Here is a 15,784-nt window from a genome sequence, read left to right on the forward strand (position 1 = left end):
TCGAGACAGGGTTTCTCTGTGGCTTTGGAGGCTATCCCGGAACTAGCTGTTGTAGACCAGGCTTGTCTCCAGATATCCGCCTGCCTCTGTCTCCCAAGTGCTGGGACTCAAGGTGTGCGCCACCACTGTTTGCTTCCTTAAAAAGGTGGGTTTGTTTTGTTTTGTTTTGTTCCATGAGAGAGGTGAGGCATGCCTGTAACCTCAGTACTTAAGATGTTGAGGCTAGAGGACTATTGTGAATTTGAAGGCTGCCTAGGCTACATAGTGAGTTTGAAGTCACATAGTCATACTGTCTCAAAAAATAAGAGAAGAGGGCCTAGAGAGATGGTTCATCCATTAAGAGTAGTGTCTACTCTTCCAGAAGACCCAGGTTCAATAGTAGCTCACAACTGTCTAATTCCATTTCTAGTTCTAGAGGACCTGGCATCTTCGTTCAGACATACATGCAGGCAAAACACCAAGGCATGTAAAAATAAATAAAAAAAAAAATAAGAGAAGAATTCTTTGTGTTATGAGTCCCTTTGGTAGTCTACTAAGACCTATGGACTCCTTCCCAGAATTAGAATTATGCATTTAAATTCCTTTTTGGGTTTTTGTTTTGTTTGTTTGTTTTTTGAGACAGGGTTTCTCTACGTTGTCTTGGCTGCCCTAGAAGTTGCTTTGTAGAGAGGCTGACCTCAAACTCAGAGATCTCTCTGCCTCTGCTGGGATTAAAGGCGTGTGCTACTGCAGCTCAGCTGCATTTAAATTCTTAAAATACTTAGAGTTACAGAAGAAGCCAGTCATGTTTCAGTAATTATTAAGCTGTTAAAACAAATTTAAATGCAAAACTGTGTTTTTAATGATATTGAATGGTAGGACCCAGTAGCAGGTATTTCAAATTTTTTAACTTCCAATGGGGGTGAGTGTAAGTGATTTGGTGATTTGAATTGTTGTCTTCAATACCTGTAACATATAAAATTATTTGATTTCTATTGAATAGCATAGTAATACCAATGTGTGATTTATAATGTTCGATGATAATTGAAGGAAGTGCTAAATTACTTTTTTTTTTTTACTAAGTTTATAGAACCACTGAATCTTTTTCCCTTTATATATGAATTAATTTTATTTTGGCCTAACCCACCCTTTACTTCCTCTTCCAACACCTCCCTGGTCCCTCACCTCAGATGCCCTCCAACTTTGTTTTCACTAAAAATGTATACTTATATGTGTGTGTATGTATCTCACTGAGTTCAGTTTATGTCATCTGCATGCATGAATGTGTGGTATGGGTGTAGGACTGGCTCTACTGTAGCATGGGTAACCTACCCCTCCCTCAAAGAAAACTGACTATCTCCACTGGCTGCCATGACTGCCTGTAGCTTTGCAACTAGAAGTGCCCTTTTGAATCCCTCCCACCCATCGTGCTGGGATAGTGACTAGGTAGATCTTATGCAGGTCTTGTGTAAAGACCCTAACTTTTGAGAGTTCATGAGCACAACTCCCTTTCTTGTCCTAGCAATCTGCGCTACTCTCTGTCTCTTAAAATCTTTCCACCTGCTCTTCCATGAGAATCCCTGAGCCTGTGGGGAGGGAGTGTGAAATAGATGTCTTGTTTGGGAGATGAGAACCACTCCACTTCTAAGGTATCCATGGGCCTATTTTTGCCTCTAGGTGTGTTGAAAATGTAGCAAGTGCAGTGTAGCATTTATAGCCACTAGAGGGCAGTGTGCCCTGGCCAGTCTGATGAGGCTCAGGAACCATGATTCTAGGGAGCTCAGCTGCTACCAGAACAGGTCAGGAAATGTGCTCATTGGAAGCTTTGCTTGACTCCTGGATTTTGCATTTTCTGATGTCAGTTCGAGATGCTGCAGCTCGGCTGCCTAATGGGGAAGGCACTCGAGCAGAGATCTGTGAACTGCTCAAGGACTCTCAGTTTCTTGCTCCAGATGTCACCAGCACTCAGGTGAGTTAGAGAAATAGCCTGTTTTGGCTTCATTTCAGAATATATTTGAGAAAAGCTATCAGGAAATGGAAGTTACACTTTTTTTTTCTTGTACTACTGAGGGTTGAACCCAGGGTCTTACACACATCAGGAGCATACTTTACCACTTGAGGTGTATGTGCATCCCCTAACATAAAATCTTTTTAAAAAAATGAATAAGTCAGGTGTGGTGTTGTAGGTCTAATCCCAGCACCTGGGAGGCAGAGGCAGGTGGATATCTGAGTTTGAGGCCAGCCTGGTCTACAGACTGAGTTCCTGGACATCCAGGGTTACACAGAGAAACTTTGTCTCAACAAACAACATAAAAACAAAACAAAAAAACCCCCAAATGAATAAAAGCTAGCTAGACATGATATCATGTACCCATAATACCAGCTACCTTGGGAGGCTCAGCAGGAGGATTTTGAATTTGACGCCTGGACAGCATAAGATTCCTGCCTCAAAATCACAACCATGGTAAGATAGTTCATTGGGTAAAGTTCAGTGAGATATTCAGTGGGTAAAGAGATGACCTAAGTTCAATACCTGGATATGACGCTGGATGAGGTAACAAATCTTTAATCCCAGCTCTTCTAAAGTAAGGTTGGAGGCAGGCAAGGGAGAGTCACTTCCAGTCTCTGGACTAGCTAGCCTGGAATACTCAGTGTGGCAGAAACTTCGAGAGAGCCTGCCTCCTCAACAAACAGCCCTGAAAGTTGTCTTCTGACCTCTACACATGCACCATGACAAATGTTGGCTGTACTTACACTATGTACATAAGAACAGTAAAATACACCCATTAAAAATACTATGACCATGTGAGTAGAGAAATGGCTTGGTGGTTAAGAACATTGTTCTTCCAGAAGACCCAGGTTTGATTCCCAATATCCACATGGTAATTTACAACTGTCTTTTTTAGTTTATTTTTAATTTTTTATGTGTTTTTATTTATTTAAGAGGGCATTGCACCCTTGGAGCTAGAGTTAACATTGGTTGAGTCACCTAATAGGGGTGTTAAGAACAGTGGTTTTAACTGTTAAGCCATCTCTTCAGCCCTCCAAAATAAAGGAAAGGTTTCTCCAGTTAATTAGTTCACAGTATGCTTACAGTGAAGATGGATTAGTGTCTTGACTGTGCATCATCCCTTTCAAAGTGGAAGGACAGAGCTAGGTTGGGATCCAGTCTGTTATTCTCTGTGACTTTACATCTACTGGTTTTTCCTGGGAGTCCAGATAACCTGTGTTATCTTGGTTGGACTTGTCGTTTTGCTCTGTTCTTAGGTGAACACCGTAGTGAGTGGAGCACTGGATCGATTGCATTATGAAAAAGACCCTTGTGTGAAATATGACATTGGACGAAAGCTGTGGATCTACCTACATCGTGACCGGAGTGAGGAAGAGTTTGGTATGTGAGGCCTTCATTGTGCTGACTAGATGAGGAGCATCTGCCTTTCTGGTCCACATTTATTACTCTGGTAGCATTCAGTTACAATAGGATTATGAAGGCACAATCCAGTCCACCAACAAGGCCTTGCATTGTTTTATTTTGTTTTTGAGACAGGATCTCGCTGTGTAGCCAGGTTGACGTGGAACTTGCTCCTTGGGGAAGCTGTCTTTGAATTTGAAATGATTCTGCCTTTGTCTCCCCAGTTCTGGGCTCATAGTTGTGCATAGTAAAGTCCAGCTTTTTGTTTTGTTTGGTTTACTTTCAGACAGAGTCTAGCCTGTATAACAGGCTGGCCTCTAACTTACTGTTTTCCTGCCTTAGGCTCCTGAGAAGTAGGATTACAATTTTTGCTTGGAGAGTCCTTGTTTTTTAACAAAGACTTTCTCATTTAGCATGCTAAGGTCAAATTTCCTAAACTGTGTAACATCCTTGTTTATAGAACGGATTCATCAAGCTCAAGCAGCAGCAGCTAAAGCCAGAAAAGCGCTTCAACAAAAACCCAAGCCACCATCCAAGGTGGTAAGTGACCTCATGGGGGCATTTACTTTAGAGGTTCTGAGATGGGGCAGACCAGCATAGACACTCAGCTTTTACCTGACCCAGTGAATGTGCCAGGAGCCTTTGTGATGCCTAAGGGAGATCCCTTTTTCTTTTCTAGAAGTCCAGTAATAAGGAGAGCTCCTTGAAGGGCCTTAGTGGCCCTTCTGAGCAAAGCCAGATGAGCCTCAGTGACTCCAGCATGCCACCCACCCCAGTTACACCTGTAACCCCCACCACACCAGCATTGCCCACCACCCCCATCTCTCCTCCTCCTGTGTCAGCAGTGAATAAAAGTGGCTCTACCACTGTCTCCGAGCCAGCTAAGTCAAGTTCAGGGTAAGCATCTGTGTTTCTTTTCTTAGTCTTTCCCTCCAGAGTCTTTTTGTATTCATGTCCCGAGTTTTTGTGGGTTTTTATCTTTCCCCTTGATTTTCCACATAGTGTTCTTCTGGTGTCCTCACCAACAATGCCACAGCTGGGGACGATGCTTTCCCCAACTTCCATCCAGACTCCACCCAGTTCTCAGGCCACTGCTCGGGTTGTGAGCCACTCCAGCTCAGCCGGACTGCCCCAGGTTCGGGTGGTAGCTCAGCCCAGCCTTCCTGCTGTTTCCCAGCAGTCAGTAGGGCCAACACAAACATTACCACAGATGCCAGCAGGACCACAGATCCGTGTACCAGTCACTGCTACACAAACCAAAGTAGTACCCCAGGTAAGTGGATGGTGCATGTCGTTAGGATACAGGGACTATGTAGATCCAGAAGTGGGCGAGTTAGTGACCCAAACAAGTAGAGCTTGAGGAAGATCTGGAAGTTATATATTGTTGGTTTTGATGATGAAGCTCATTGAAATAATTCATTTAATGTTCAAAGCTTCAAGTGTTCAAATCTGGAAAAGCACTTTAGGTACTCTGTTTTGCATGTTGTAAACAAGATCTTCATTCTCATATCAAGGCCTTGTAGAAGTGGAATGTGTGGAATGAAATTTCAAAGCTTGTGCTTCTAAATTTCCATTGTGTCTTAGCCATGCCACTAATCACTTGTTTGGCTCTAGAAAGATTCATATTTTTTTTTTGTCTCATTTTCCTTTCCTATATGTAAAATGGAAGAATCACAGTTGTCTTCAGTATATAGAAGTGAAATTAGAAGTTAAATGAACATTATACAGATATAGGATGTGCAGTGTACATTCCAGGGCATGGTGAGCCTCAGACTGATAGCAAGGGTACTTTCAGAGTGTTTTCTGACGGGAGTTGGTAAGGGCCCTTGGTTGCCTGGCTGGTCCCATTTTGGTGTCTCATTAGTCTCTTGACTTCACATTCTTGAACTAGGCAGTTGTGGCAACTGTTCCAGTCAAGGGGCAAACTGCAGCAGCCTCTGTGCAGCGGCCTGCACCTGGGCAGACAGGGCTTACAGTGAATCTCCCTGCTGCTGTCAGCCCAGTGAGCAAGCCAGCCATGAGTTCTCCTGGGAATTCTGCTCCAAGTGCCTCCACGACAGCTGTCATCCAGAATGTCACAGGACAGAACATCATTAAGCAGGTATGTGAGCCTGACTGAGTGGTACCCTAAAGATAAAGCACACGACTGATGGTGTGGGTTGGCCCTGACAGCCTGGGTGTCTGTGGAGAAGGCTTTGTTGTCTTTGACTCAGGTTTGGAGATTTATCAGGTGAGTTTCCCCCCACCCCAAAGGCAACCTTTATGCTGATCTCTTTTTGTGTGTTTCAATGTTTGGTAGTTGGGGTTTGGATTTATGTCACAGTTTCCGTGTGTTTATGCAGTTAGCTCCCATGGCATATTTTACAGGGCTTTTAGTTTGTCACTTGTAAAGGTGGAATATACATTTGTTCTTTCTTGGCCGTGAATACACAAGTGTGATTTTTGCATTTTAAAAGTTCTGAAGCCAATTGACACCTAGTACTAGAGCAATGCCCCTTGTCTACTTCACCCCACTGTGTGGTTTATAGACATTAGCCAGTCTGTCAGGGCATTGTGGTGTATTGTTACACCATTTTGTAGATGAAGAAACAGAGCCACACAATGACAAAGTAACATTTTTATTCAACAGTTATGTGTTGTGTTTGGTGGGTTTAGGAATGTGTTGAACAGGCTAAACCCCTTTGTGGAGCGCATATGTCATAGGAGTAGCAAACAAATAACTTGATCAGTGTCAGATAATAAGAAACACTGTGGTGACTTGGGTAAAGATGGAAGATGGAACATCATGTGTTACTTTAGCCATGATAATGGGAAGTGGCTTCTCTGAGAAATGACATTTGAAGGAGATAAATGAAGTTGCTGTGCCATGTAGTAGTGACATGGAGATAAAGTCCTATATGTGTAGACCTGTAAATTGAGAGTATTACTCCAGGAATACTTTTGAGGAATGACAGGTAAACCATTTAGTCTGTAGCTTAGTGCACAAGTAGTGCATTTGGAGAGGTTGATAGTGGTTACAGTGCTTTGTGCTTTGATTCTGACTTAAATGTGATGGTGAACCACAGTTAATCCCTAGCTACTTGATATAGTGCACTTTGGGGAATGAGAATGAAAGCAGGGAGACTGTAGAGCAGCAGCAGCAACTGAGGTGAGGGATGGAGAGCGCTTGTTTGCTGTATGGTAGGAAGGGAATGTAGCTTGTGTGGTTTGCTGGTAGCTTGAATGTGAGTCTAAAAGAAGTGTTCTGTGGGCTCTGGATGGAATAGTTAGATAGAGTAGTATAATTTACTGAGTATAATTTACTCCAACAATACAGTTGGAGTGTGGAGAATGTAGGACACAAACTTAGTGTATTCCAGAAGATTGGACAGTAAGCTGTGTGGGGTATGGTATGAAGTATGTATAAGACTCACAGTGTGTAGCTATTGAATAGATGTGACTGGGGCCAGGATGTGAGAATGTCAGGTGAGGAAGCAGAGTGGCACACGCCTTTAATCCCAGCACTTGGGAGGCAGAGGCAGGTGGATCTTTGTGAGTTTGAGGCCAGCCTGGTCTACAGAGCGAGTTCCAGGACAGGCTCCAAAACAATACAGAGAAATTCTGTCTCCGAAAAGAAGAAGAAAAAATTTTGCTTCTGAAGGTGGCATAGAATTTGGACTTGAGTGTTGTGTGCAAGTGAATCATGAAGCAGTCAGATTGATTGGATTTTTGTTTTGTTTTGTTTTTGTTCTTTTGGATAGCCAGTGTCATTTTTTTGCTTTCTATGGTAGTGATCCAGTATAAGACCCATCAAGAGAAAAGTATTGAGTAAACCAAAGGGTCAAGCTATTTATTACATGTTAGGTACTGTGAAGCTGGTAGTGATGAACCTAAGAGTCTGACTCCAGAGCCCCTTCTTGGAGCTAGTGCACCACACTGTAGCTCAAAACAAGTGGGCTAACTGTAAATAGATGGATTTGAGATACTGGAGGTTGGTGTGGGGATGGGGATGATAGGGTATGTGCTGGTAGTACTTGCTGGGTAGGATGGCATTGTGAATAATGTTTTTAGGTTAAAAAAGAAAATTCTTTGCACTGGGTGGTTGTGTGTCACGCCTTTAATTCTAGCATTCAGGAGGGAGAGGCAGGTGGATCTCTCTGAGTTCAAGGCCAGCATGGTCTACAAAGCGAATTCCAGGACAGCTGGGAATACACAGAGAAATCCTGTCTCAAAAAAACAAAACAACCCCAAAAGCCTTTGCTAAGTAAGTTATACACACTCGAACGTGTGTGTGGTGTGTGTGTGTGTGTGTGTGTGTGTGTGTGTGTGTGTGTGTGTGTGTGTGTATTCAATAAAATAATATATCTTGGTTTACTTTAAAATATTCCAGTTATTTTGGGGTAGGGCTGGTAGGCCTTGGATTTTCTTTCTAGCATGTCTCACTCCCAGTTTGTCCTTACTGTTGGTAAATCTCCCAGAACTCCAGCTCAGTCTCTCCCATTCCTTCCTAAAGCCAGGAAAGAATAGATATGATTGACAAAGTACATTTGAAGCTGGGTAAAGGGTATGTGGCTTGTTACAGTCTTTTTTACTTTTGCTTTTAAGTTTACCATTTTTCAGAATAAAAAGTTAGAGATATATGAAGTGTATGCCTATGAGTAGAAGTTTGTCTAATCCATGACACCAGCGTAGCACTGTGAGTCTTTTCATTGGTACTGTATTTCCTCATCCAGGTGTCAATCACTGGGCAGCTTGGTGTGAAGCCCCAAACAGGCAACAGCATTCCACTCACAGCCACTAACTTCCGTATCCAGGGTAAGGATGTACTGCGCCTGCCACCCTCTTCCATCACTACAGATGCCAAGGGCCAGACGGTTTTGAGAATCACTCCGGACATGATGGCCACATTAGCCAAGTCTCAGGTTACCACAGTCAAATTGACTCAGGACCTCTTTGGAACAGGAAGTGGCACTGCAGGCAAAGGCATCTCTGCTACCTTACATGTCACTTCCAACCCAGTCCATGCAACTGACAGCCCTGCCAAGGCCCCTTCAGCCAGTGTTCCTTCATCAGCTCCAGCAGGTACTACCGTGGTCAAAGTAACTCCTGATCTGAAGCCAACAGAAGCCTCCAATTCAGCTTTTCGCTTGATGCCAGCTCTGGGTGTGAGTGTGGCAGATCAGAAGGGAAAGAACACAGTGGCCTCTTCAGAAGCAAAACCTGCTGCCACAATCCGCATTGTGCAGGGTCTGGGAGTGATGCCTCCTAAAGCAGGCCAGACCATTACTGTTGCAGCACATGCAAAGCAAGGAGCCTCTGTTGCTGGTGGGTCCGGAACTGTCCATTCTTCAACGGTTTCCTTGCCCAGTATAAGTGCCACTGTGTCTAAGACTGTGGCTGTGGCCTCTGGGGCAACAAGCACCCCCATCAGCATCGGGACTGGAGCCCCCACTGTGCGACAGGTCCCTGTTAACACTACAGTTGTGTCCACATCCCAATCTGTGAGTAATGGTGATGGTAAAAACTTTAGCCCTCTGCTCAGGAAACTATTTTCTGGGAGGATGTGGGTGTCTTAGTTAGGGTTTCTGTTGCTATGATGAAACACTGTGGCCAAAAGCAAAGGTGGGGAGGAAAGCATTTATTTGGCTTACACTTCCACATTGCTGTTACATTGAAAGAAGCCAGGACAGGAACTCAAAACAGGCCAGGAACCTGGAGGCAGGAGCCGATGCAGAGGTCATGAAGGGGTACTGCTTACTGGCTTGCTCGGCCTGCTTTCTTACAGAACCTAGGACCACCAGCCTGAGATGGCATTGCCCAAAATGGGTTGGGGCTTCCCCCATCAATAACCAACTAAGAAAATATCCTATACCTGGATCTTTGGAGGCATCTTTCTCAATTGAGGTTCACCTTTTCAGATGACCCTAGCTTGTATCAAGTTGTTATAAAACTAGCCAGGACATAGCCCAAGCTGCTTAGAATTTTTGCCCAAGCTGGTCTTGACTCTCATCATCATTTATTGATCTTCCTCTCTCAGTCCATCAAGTGTTGAGATTGCAGGTGTATACTGCCAATGCCAGCCTGGGAAAGTTCTTCAGGTACAGCCCGTCCCTTAGGAGACTGAGAACAAGGAAACTTGTCTGTGGATATCACTCCATTTGACATAGATTTTATATATATACATACATACATACATACATACATATAAAGATATCAGAAGTGCAGGGTAAAATGCAAAATTTTCTTTACCTTCTTCTGTTCTTTCTTACAAGGGCTAATGAATAATGTATTTGTCCTTCCAGCCCTTTTCCTGAGCCCTCTATGTATATACACCTAGTTAAAAATGTCTTGGGGATCATTGAAGGCCATGATCACCTATTGACCACACCCTTTTTAGTGATATAATACATAGAGCTATTCAGGGGTCTGTTTTCACTGCTGCCAGTGCCATAGTATTGCTCTAGTGCAAGCTTTAAGTATTTCTGAAGTGTAGGTAACTGAGGCTCAAAGATACACATATTGAAAGTTTTGACATTAATTGTACTACTGAAAAGACTGTCAGCTACATACTGTTATGTGCATAGAAAATATTTTCTTCAGTTTGGAACTAGGAATGCAGCAATGTAGCTCATAGCAGGCTCGAGCTCTGACTTTTAGCCTCAGTACTGCAGGAGAAAACATTTTCCCTTCTATCCTTTTTTTAAGATTAATTTATTTGTATTATTTTATGTTCATTGGTGTTTTGCTTGCATGTATACCTTTGTGAGGTGTCAAAGCCCTGGAACTGGAGCTGTAGACAGGTGTGAGCTGCCATGTGGTGCTGGGAATTGAACCTGAGTCTTCCGGAAGAGCAACCAGTGCTCTTAACTGCTGAGCCATCTCTCCAGCCCCGTTTCTTTCGATCTTAAGTTATGTTTTTATTCATTTCTTTCTTTCTTTGCTATGTCCCTGGCTGGCATGGAACTTTCTATGCAGACAAGACCACCTGAGCTTTCTGGGTACCAAGCCTGGTTTGGTCTGTCATTTTTGTTTGTTTGTTTTTCAAGACAGGGTTTCACTTTGTATCCCTGGCTATCCTAGAACTCACTCTGTAGGTCAGGCAGGCCTTACTCACAAAGATCTACCTGTCTCTGACTCCCAAGTACTGGGATTAACTATGTGAGCCACTACTGTCTGGTCAGTCTCTCCTCTTAAATGAGTATTTAGTTTTCTCTGATTACTTCTACCAGTGTTTTCTTTAATGGTCTCAAGATTTTGTACCTGTGCCTTCTTTATTCCAGGGTTTAAAAATTAACCTTTATTTTCACATCATTTTAAGTGTAAGAGAAAAATATAGCATGTTAGTCACTTGGAATAGTTTTTCAGAGTATGATATAAAGTTCAGAATGTAGATCACTGAGATCTTTTTCCGTTTTTCAGAAAACATCCATGTGTAGATCCATATAAAGGCACCATCTCCAGTTATCCTGCTGCCTGAGGACATCTTGTAGTGCTCTTTAATGGGCTATAACTAAACTGTATTGAGTCTCCTACTTTGTATCAGAATCCCTACTTCCTGCTCATAGGAAATGCCCATTGTTGCTCCCCCTTCCCTTTTTAAAACATTCAATCAGCCATTCATTATCTTGTATTTTTTTAAAGCAAGTATTTCCACATGGGTGTGACTCAGTGGTAGAGTACCTACCTGTGTAGCATGTAGGTGGTTTTAGGTTTTATCCTCAGTACTGGGTGGGACTGGTAATTTTATTACTAACCAAGCATCAGAAACTAGGCAACCTAAGAATAGGTGCTATACTGACTGTTTCCTTCCTCCAGTGCAGTGAGATGCTTGACCTCTGCATCCTCACATGTACACATTCTTTCCTCGTTTCTTTCCTGGGCCTTACTAACTTTGGAGTTAGAATTTTTTTCACTTGACTAATTTTATTATTAGTATCCCCTAACTAACCTCCTCTCTTACCTCTGGAGAAGCGTGACTTGTTCTTATCAGATTGTCCTGCTGCTCACCCCTGTGAGCCTGCATCCCATTGGGGTGCTGTCCGTTTTTTTCTTTAACTCTAGAGGTTCTCTATCCTTCCTCATCATATAGTTGCTGAGTGTCTAGCACTATACCATGTGATATGGATACCCAGTCAAATAGGATTCACTGATCCAAGAAGCTTATGATCTGGGACTGCCAAGTGAACACACACACTTTGTGGTTTAGGTAATTGGTGTTTGTTTCCATGGTAGATATAAATTATGAAACGTTACATAAGGAAGAAGTGGGCAATTTTAGTTGACTTATTTTTCATAAAATAAGCCAATAAGTTTTCTTTTTATTTTGGTTTTTTGAAACCAAAGGTTTTGAAGATGTCTGTGTCGGACAGCCGCCTGCTTCTGCCTCCTGAGTGCTGGGGTTAATGGCCTTTGTCACCACTGCCTGGCTTAGCTAATATTTTCTAAAGGAAATGTAACTGGTTAAAGAGTTTCCACCGGAGCTTCTATCACATGTTAATGAAAGAAATAATGTAACAACAGTTTAAATTTTCTTCTAAAAGTAGAAGCAGTGGAGTCATTTAATACATCTGTGAGGTCTGTGTCATCCTTACACAGAACCAGTGTAGACTTTGCAATAAAGCAAAGCTGTAGACCAACATCTTTCATGAATCTAGATAGAAAAGTTCATACAAATTCAGCAGTATTTAAAGAATTATACCCAGGAGCTAGAGAGATGGCTCTGTTTACGAGCATTTGTTTTTGCTGAGGACCTAGCATCCATATGGTGGCTCTTAACCATCCAGTACTCACATTTCAGAGGTTTAGTGCCCTCTCTGACTTCCACTAGTATTAGGCACACATATAATGCACATACATACATGTAGGTAAGACACATGCAAAAAATAAAACCATTTTTGAAGAATTATACTCTTCTTAGTCAGATTTTATATTGCTGTGACGAAATACCTATCATAAACTAGGGGAAGATTAATTTAGGGTAACGGTGACAGAGGTCTCTGCCCGTCTTTAGCTCTGTTAACTCTGGGTCAATAGTGAGGCAGAAATAATAATGGTGACAGCATGGCTCAAAGGCTACTCCTAAGAGGAAGTGTCAGTGATGGGGGAGCCAGGGAATCAAGCATAACCTCAAAAGCACACTCCTGGTTACTTCCTTCAGCTAGGCTCACCTCTTAAAAGTCTCTACAATCTTCTGACTTAGTCAGTATATGAGCCTGTGGGGACATTACATATATAAAGTATAACATTGTACTGCTTGTCCCCAAAGGCTCCTAGTTACACACATAACACAAAACACAGTTTCCAGCATTGCTCAAAAGTCTCACTCCGTTAGCTGAGTGTGTTGTGCATTCCTATAATCCTAGCACTAGAGAAGCTGAGGCAGGAAGACTGAATTGAGAGACAGCCTGGGCTATATAGAGAGACCCCGTCTCAAGTCTCATTCCCCCGACTCCCAAGCCCAAAGTCTTTGAGACTTAAGGCAAACTTGGAGCTTGAGCCCCTTGTGACAAACAGGCAGTTGCTGCTCTTTAGGTAGTAGAACAAGTAACATGTAATTTTATGTATAAGCAAGTTCATTGGAGTTACTTGGATTCTGCCTGAAGAAATATTGGAACCCTTGGGGGAATAAGAATTGGATGTGTCTGAAGTGCCCTCTTCTTCTCTGTAGGTACTATCTTTTGCTGTATCTCCTTCTAGCCCACAAATGCTGATTGTTTTCTTTGTAGGGGAAGCTGCCTACAAGGATCACAGTTCCTCTCTCTGTGATTAGCCAACCAATGAAGGGCAAGAGTGTTGTCACAGCCCCCATTATCAAAGGCAACCTTGGAGCCAAGTGAGTGCTGTTTGTGGAAGAGCAAATGTGGTTGTTGTTGCAGAATGTGAAGGTGGTTAGTGCCTGACATTTTCATCAGTAATAATCAATGAATCCCCAGTAATGTTTGCATGCAATGATGAAGACATAAAAGAGCCATTCTGGACCTGGCTTCGGTTGTAGATTGGGGAGGGGACTACAACAGGAGTGATAAAGCAGTAAGAGGGAACAGGGTGTTGGGGTGTGAGGATTGGAGGATGTTGGAGGATCAAAGGACCCTCCCTTTGATATTTGAGCCTGAGCTTAAGACAGTTTGGTGAACGTTGGTTTCCTCTGGCCCTGACTTAAACAGGGATAAAAGGCCAATGCAGTCATTCTGCATTATTTATCATGATGAAGCTCTTTGGGGATGTGGGTGGCCTTTTTATTCCCCTAAGAGACAGGGATCTGACTGGGTTCTGAGGCTGGCTTACACTTGTACTCCCTGTAGTACTTGTTTCCATGTGTCCAACTGTGAGAATTTCTTGCCAGGGACTCACGTTTCCTGGTAGTGCCTGTCTCTTACCTGGCAGAGTATAGAGTTTAGACCACTTTTTATCCACTACTCTGGAGGCTCCTGCCATGGAAAGTATAGACATTTAGAAGGAAGGTAGCCCTGGTATGAGATTCCATTTGAATCCAGAATGTTGAGGTTTTTACTGGGCATCAGGCCTCTTTATTGTCTTCATTCAGTATGTAGCTTCAGTTTGATCCAGAATGATGTGGTCATGCTTTACTTCTGTTTCCCTTTCACAGTCTCAGTGGGCTGGGTCGCAACATCATCCTCACAACCATGCCAGCAGGTACTAAGCTCATTGCTGGCAATAAGCCAGTGAGTTTCCTTACTGCCCAGCAGCTGCAGCAGCTTCAGCAACAAGGTCAGGCTACACAGGTAAGGTCTAATTCAGACTGTTGACCATCTCAGGCTTGTCTGTTTTCTTTGCTTTTCTTAATTGACATGCCTACTTGCAGTTCACTGATCAGACCTCCTCTCTTTGTAATCAGGTGCGAATCCAGACTGTTCCTGCATCCCATCTCCAACAGGGCACAGCTTCTGGCTCCTCCAAAGCAGTCTCCACTGTTGTTGTGACCACTGCTCCATCTCCTAAACAAGCACCTGAACAACAGTGACCGAGAAAGAGAGGCAGCTTTAAGAGGCCTCGTGCATCTCGGTTGATAGAAGGGATCAGGGAGGCTGCTTCGTTTCTCTGAGCTCTCCTGCATGAGGCAGGGTGGTGGAGGGTGTTGGCAACTGTGGCCTAGATTCTGCAGCCACACTCCAGAATGAAGCCCCGATAAGGTTCCATTTTAGGGTTCCAGTGCTGCTTTGTCTAGTTCCAGAGGAGAGAACATCAGAATCATGGAAGGTCACAGTCACACAAGCCACAGTTACCTCCTGAGTGTTGGATGCCCAGGGAGCAGGCCTGTCAGTTGGTGAGCGGGCCAGCAGTGAATAAGCCTCATTCTGTGTGAGGATTTTACTTTTTAGTTTTTGATCCTCTTGGTGATTTGTCCAGATGAGTTTTTGTGTCCAGAAAATTTTGTGTAACTTATTTTTTTAAAGAACTTACTGTGCATCTTTTATCAAATAGAAATCCGGGCTTTAGTGCCCCTAAACCGATCCCTTACTCCTTGGGTCAGGATGAGAGCCTAACAAGACTCTTAACAGGTTGGTGGCTTACTTGATAATGAGAGGTTATGTAGTAGGGATGTGTAGGCCATGAGGCAGCATGGATCCCCTCAAGTGAAACTAGTTTGGTACCACTTACTAAAGGTGGGTGTTGGGACCTTGGTTGTCCCTGTATCTTCACTTGTGGGCATTGTCCTTGGCGAGCCTGTTCACATGGAAGTTCAGAGCTGTTGGACAAGAGAGTAGGGGATGCTGGCCGAGATGCTGCTCTCACACTTGCTTACAGCCCAGAGATTGCACATTCTATTTGCTGTATAACAGCAACTGCAAACCAGACCCTTGGAGCTGGCCACCTGATTGTAACATGGAAGAAATGGTGGAGGTGGGGATAGCATTAGGCACTACTTGGCAATGCTAGCTTCAGGAGAAGTAAGCCTGGGTTTGCAGTTTTTATTCCTGGCCATTTCACACTTGTCAGCCACCACCAGCCACAGACAGCTCAGAAGGATGCTCTTTAAAGTCCTATGTCCTTAGTGCACTGGTCACACCTTACATGTCCTGCTGCGGTGCAGGCAGGAATGGGTGGGAAAGCCTTTCTGTAGGGATAGGGCTTCCCTGTCTCTTTGTGAAAGTATCCAAATTATTAAAAATGTATCTTTGATCTCTGGGCCTTTAATTGTTTTCTTTATGGGAAGCCTGGCTCCCAAACCACAAGTGACAGGATGTGAAGAAATCATACTCTTGATGGGTGCCTAAGGACTGGCATGGGATTGACTGAAATGATTAAAAGTGGGAGGACTATAGTGAGGGAATTAAAAATTACCTGTGTGCTTTATATTTTTGGATATTATATTTCACACAGAGAATGATGTGATAGTTTCTAGACAACAGTAAGAGGAGGTAGGAGATATTCTAAGATATTTACTGTTGGCTA

General features: G+C 43.3%; 1 protein-coding gene across 7 annotated transcripts in view; it reads left to right on the forward strand.

Moving 5' to 3' along the window:
- Window positions 1-15,511, forward strand: part of Nfrkb (nuclear factor related to kappaB binding protein) — a 35,405-nt gene extending 19,894 nt beyond the window's left edge. For all 7 annotated transcript variants that reach the window (XM_027411753.2, XM_027411755.2, XM_027411754.2 and 4 more), the window contains 10 exons: window positions 1,842-1,948; window positions 3,247-3,370; window positions 3,852-3,931; window positions 4,071-4,288; window positions 4,394-4,664; window positions 5,283-5,492; window positions 8,104-8,871; window positions 13,096-13,202; window positions 13,977-14,112; window positions 14,226-15,511. In XM_027411753.2, coding sequence (XP_027267554.1) covers window positions 1,842-1,948; window positions 3,247-3,370; window positions 3,852-3,931; window positions 4,071-4,288; window positions 4,394-4,664; window positions 5,283-5,492; window positions 8,104-8,871; window positions 13,096-13,202; window positions 13,977-14,112; window positions 14,226-14,351 — 2,147 coding nt within the window. In that variant the 3' untranslated portion in view covers window positions 14,352-15,511. The remainder of the gene's footprint in view (window positions 1-1,841; window positions 1,949-3,246; window positions 3,371-3,851; window positions 3,932-4,070; window positions 4,289-4,393; window positions 4,665-5,282; window positions 5,493-8,103; window positions 8,872-13,095; window positions 13,203-13,976; window positions 14,113-14,225) is intronic.
- Window positions 15,512-15,784: the final 273 nt, after the last annotated feature.

The sequence above is a fragment of the Cricetulus griseus genome, chromosome 4 (assembly GCF_003668045.3).
Source record: "Cricetulus griseus strain 17A/GY chromosome 4, alternate assembly CriGri-PICRH-1.0, whole genome shotgun sequence".
NCBI lineage: Eukaryota > Metazoa > Chordata > Mammalia > Rodentia > Cricetidae > Cricetulus > Cricetulus griseus.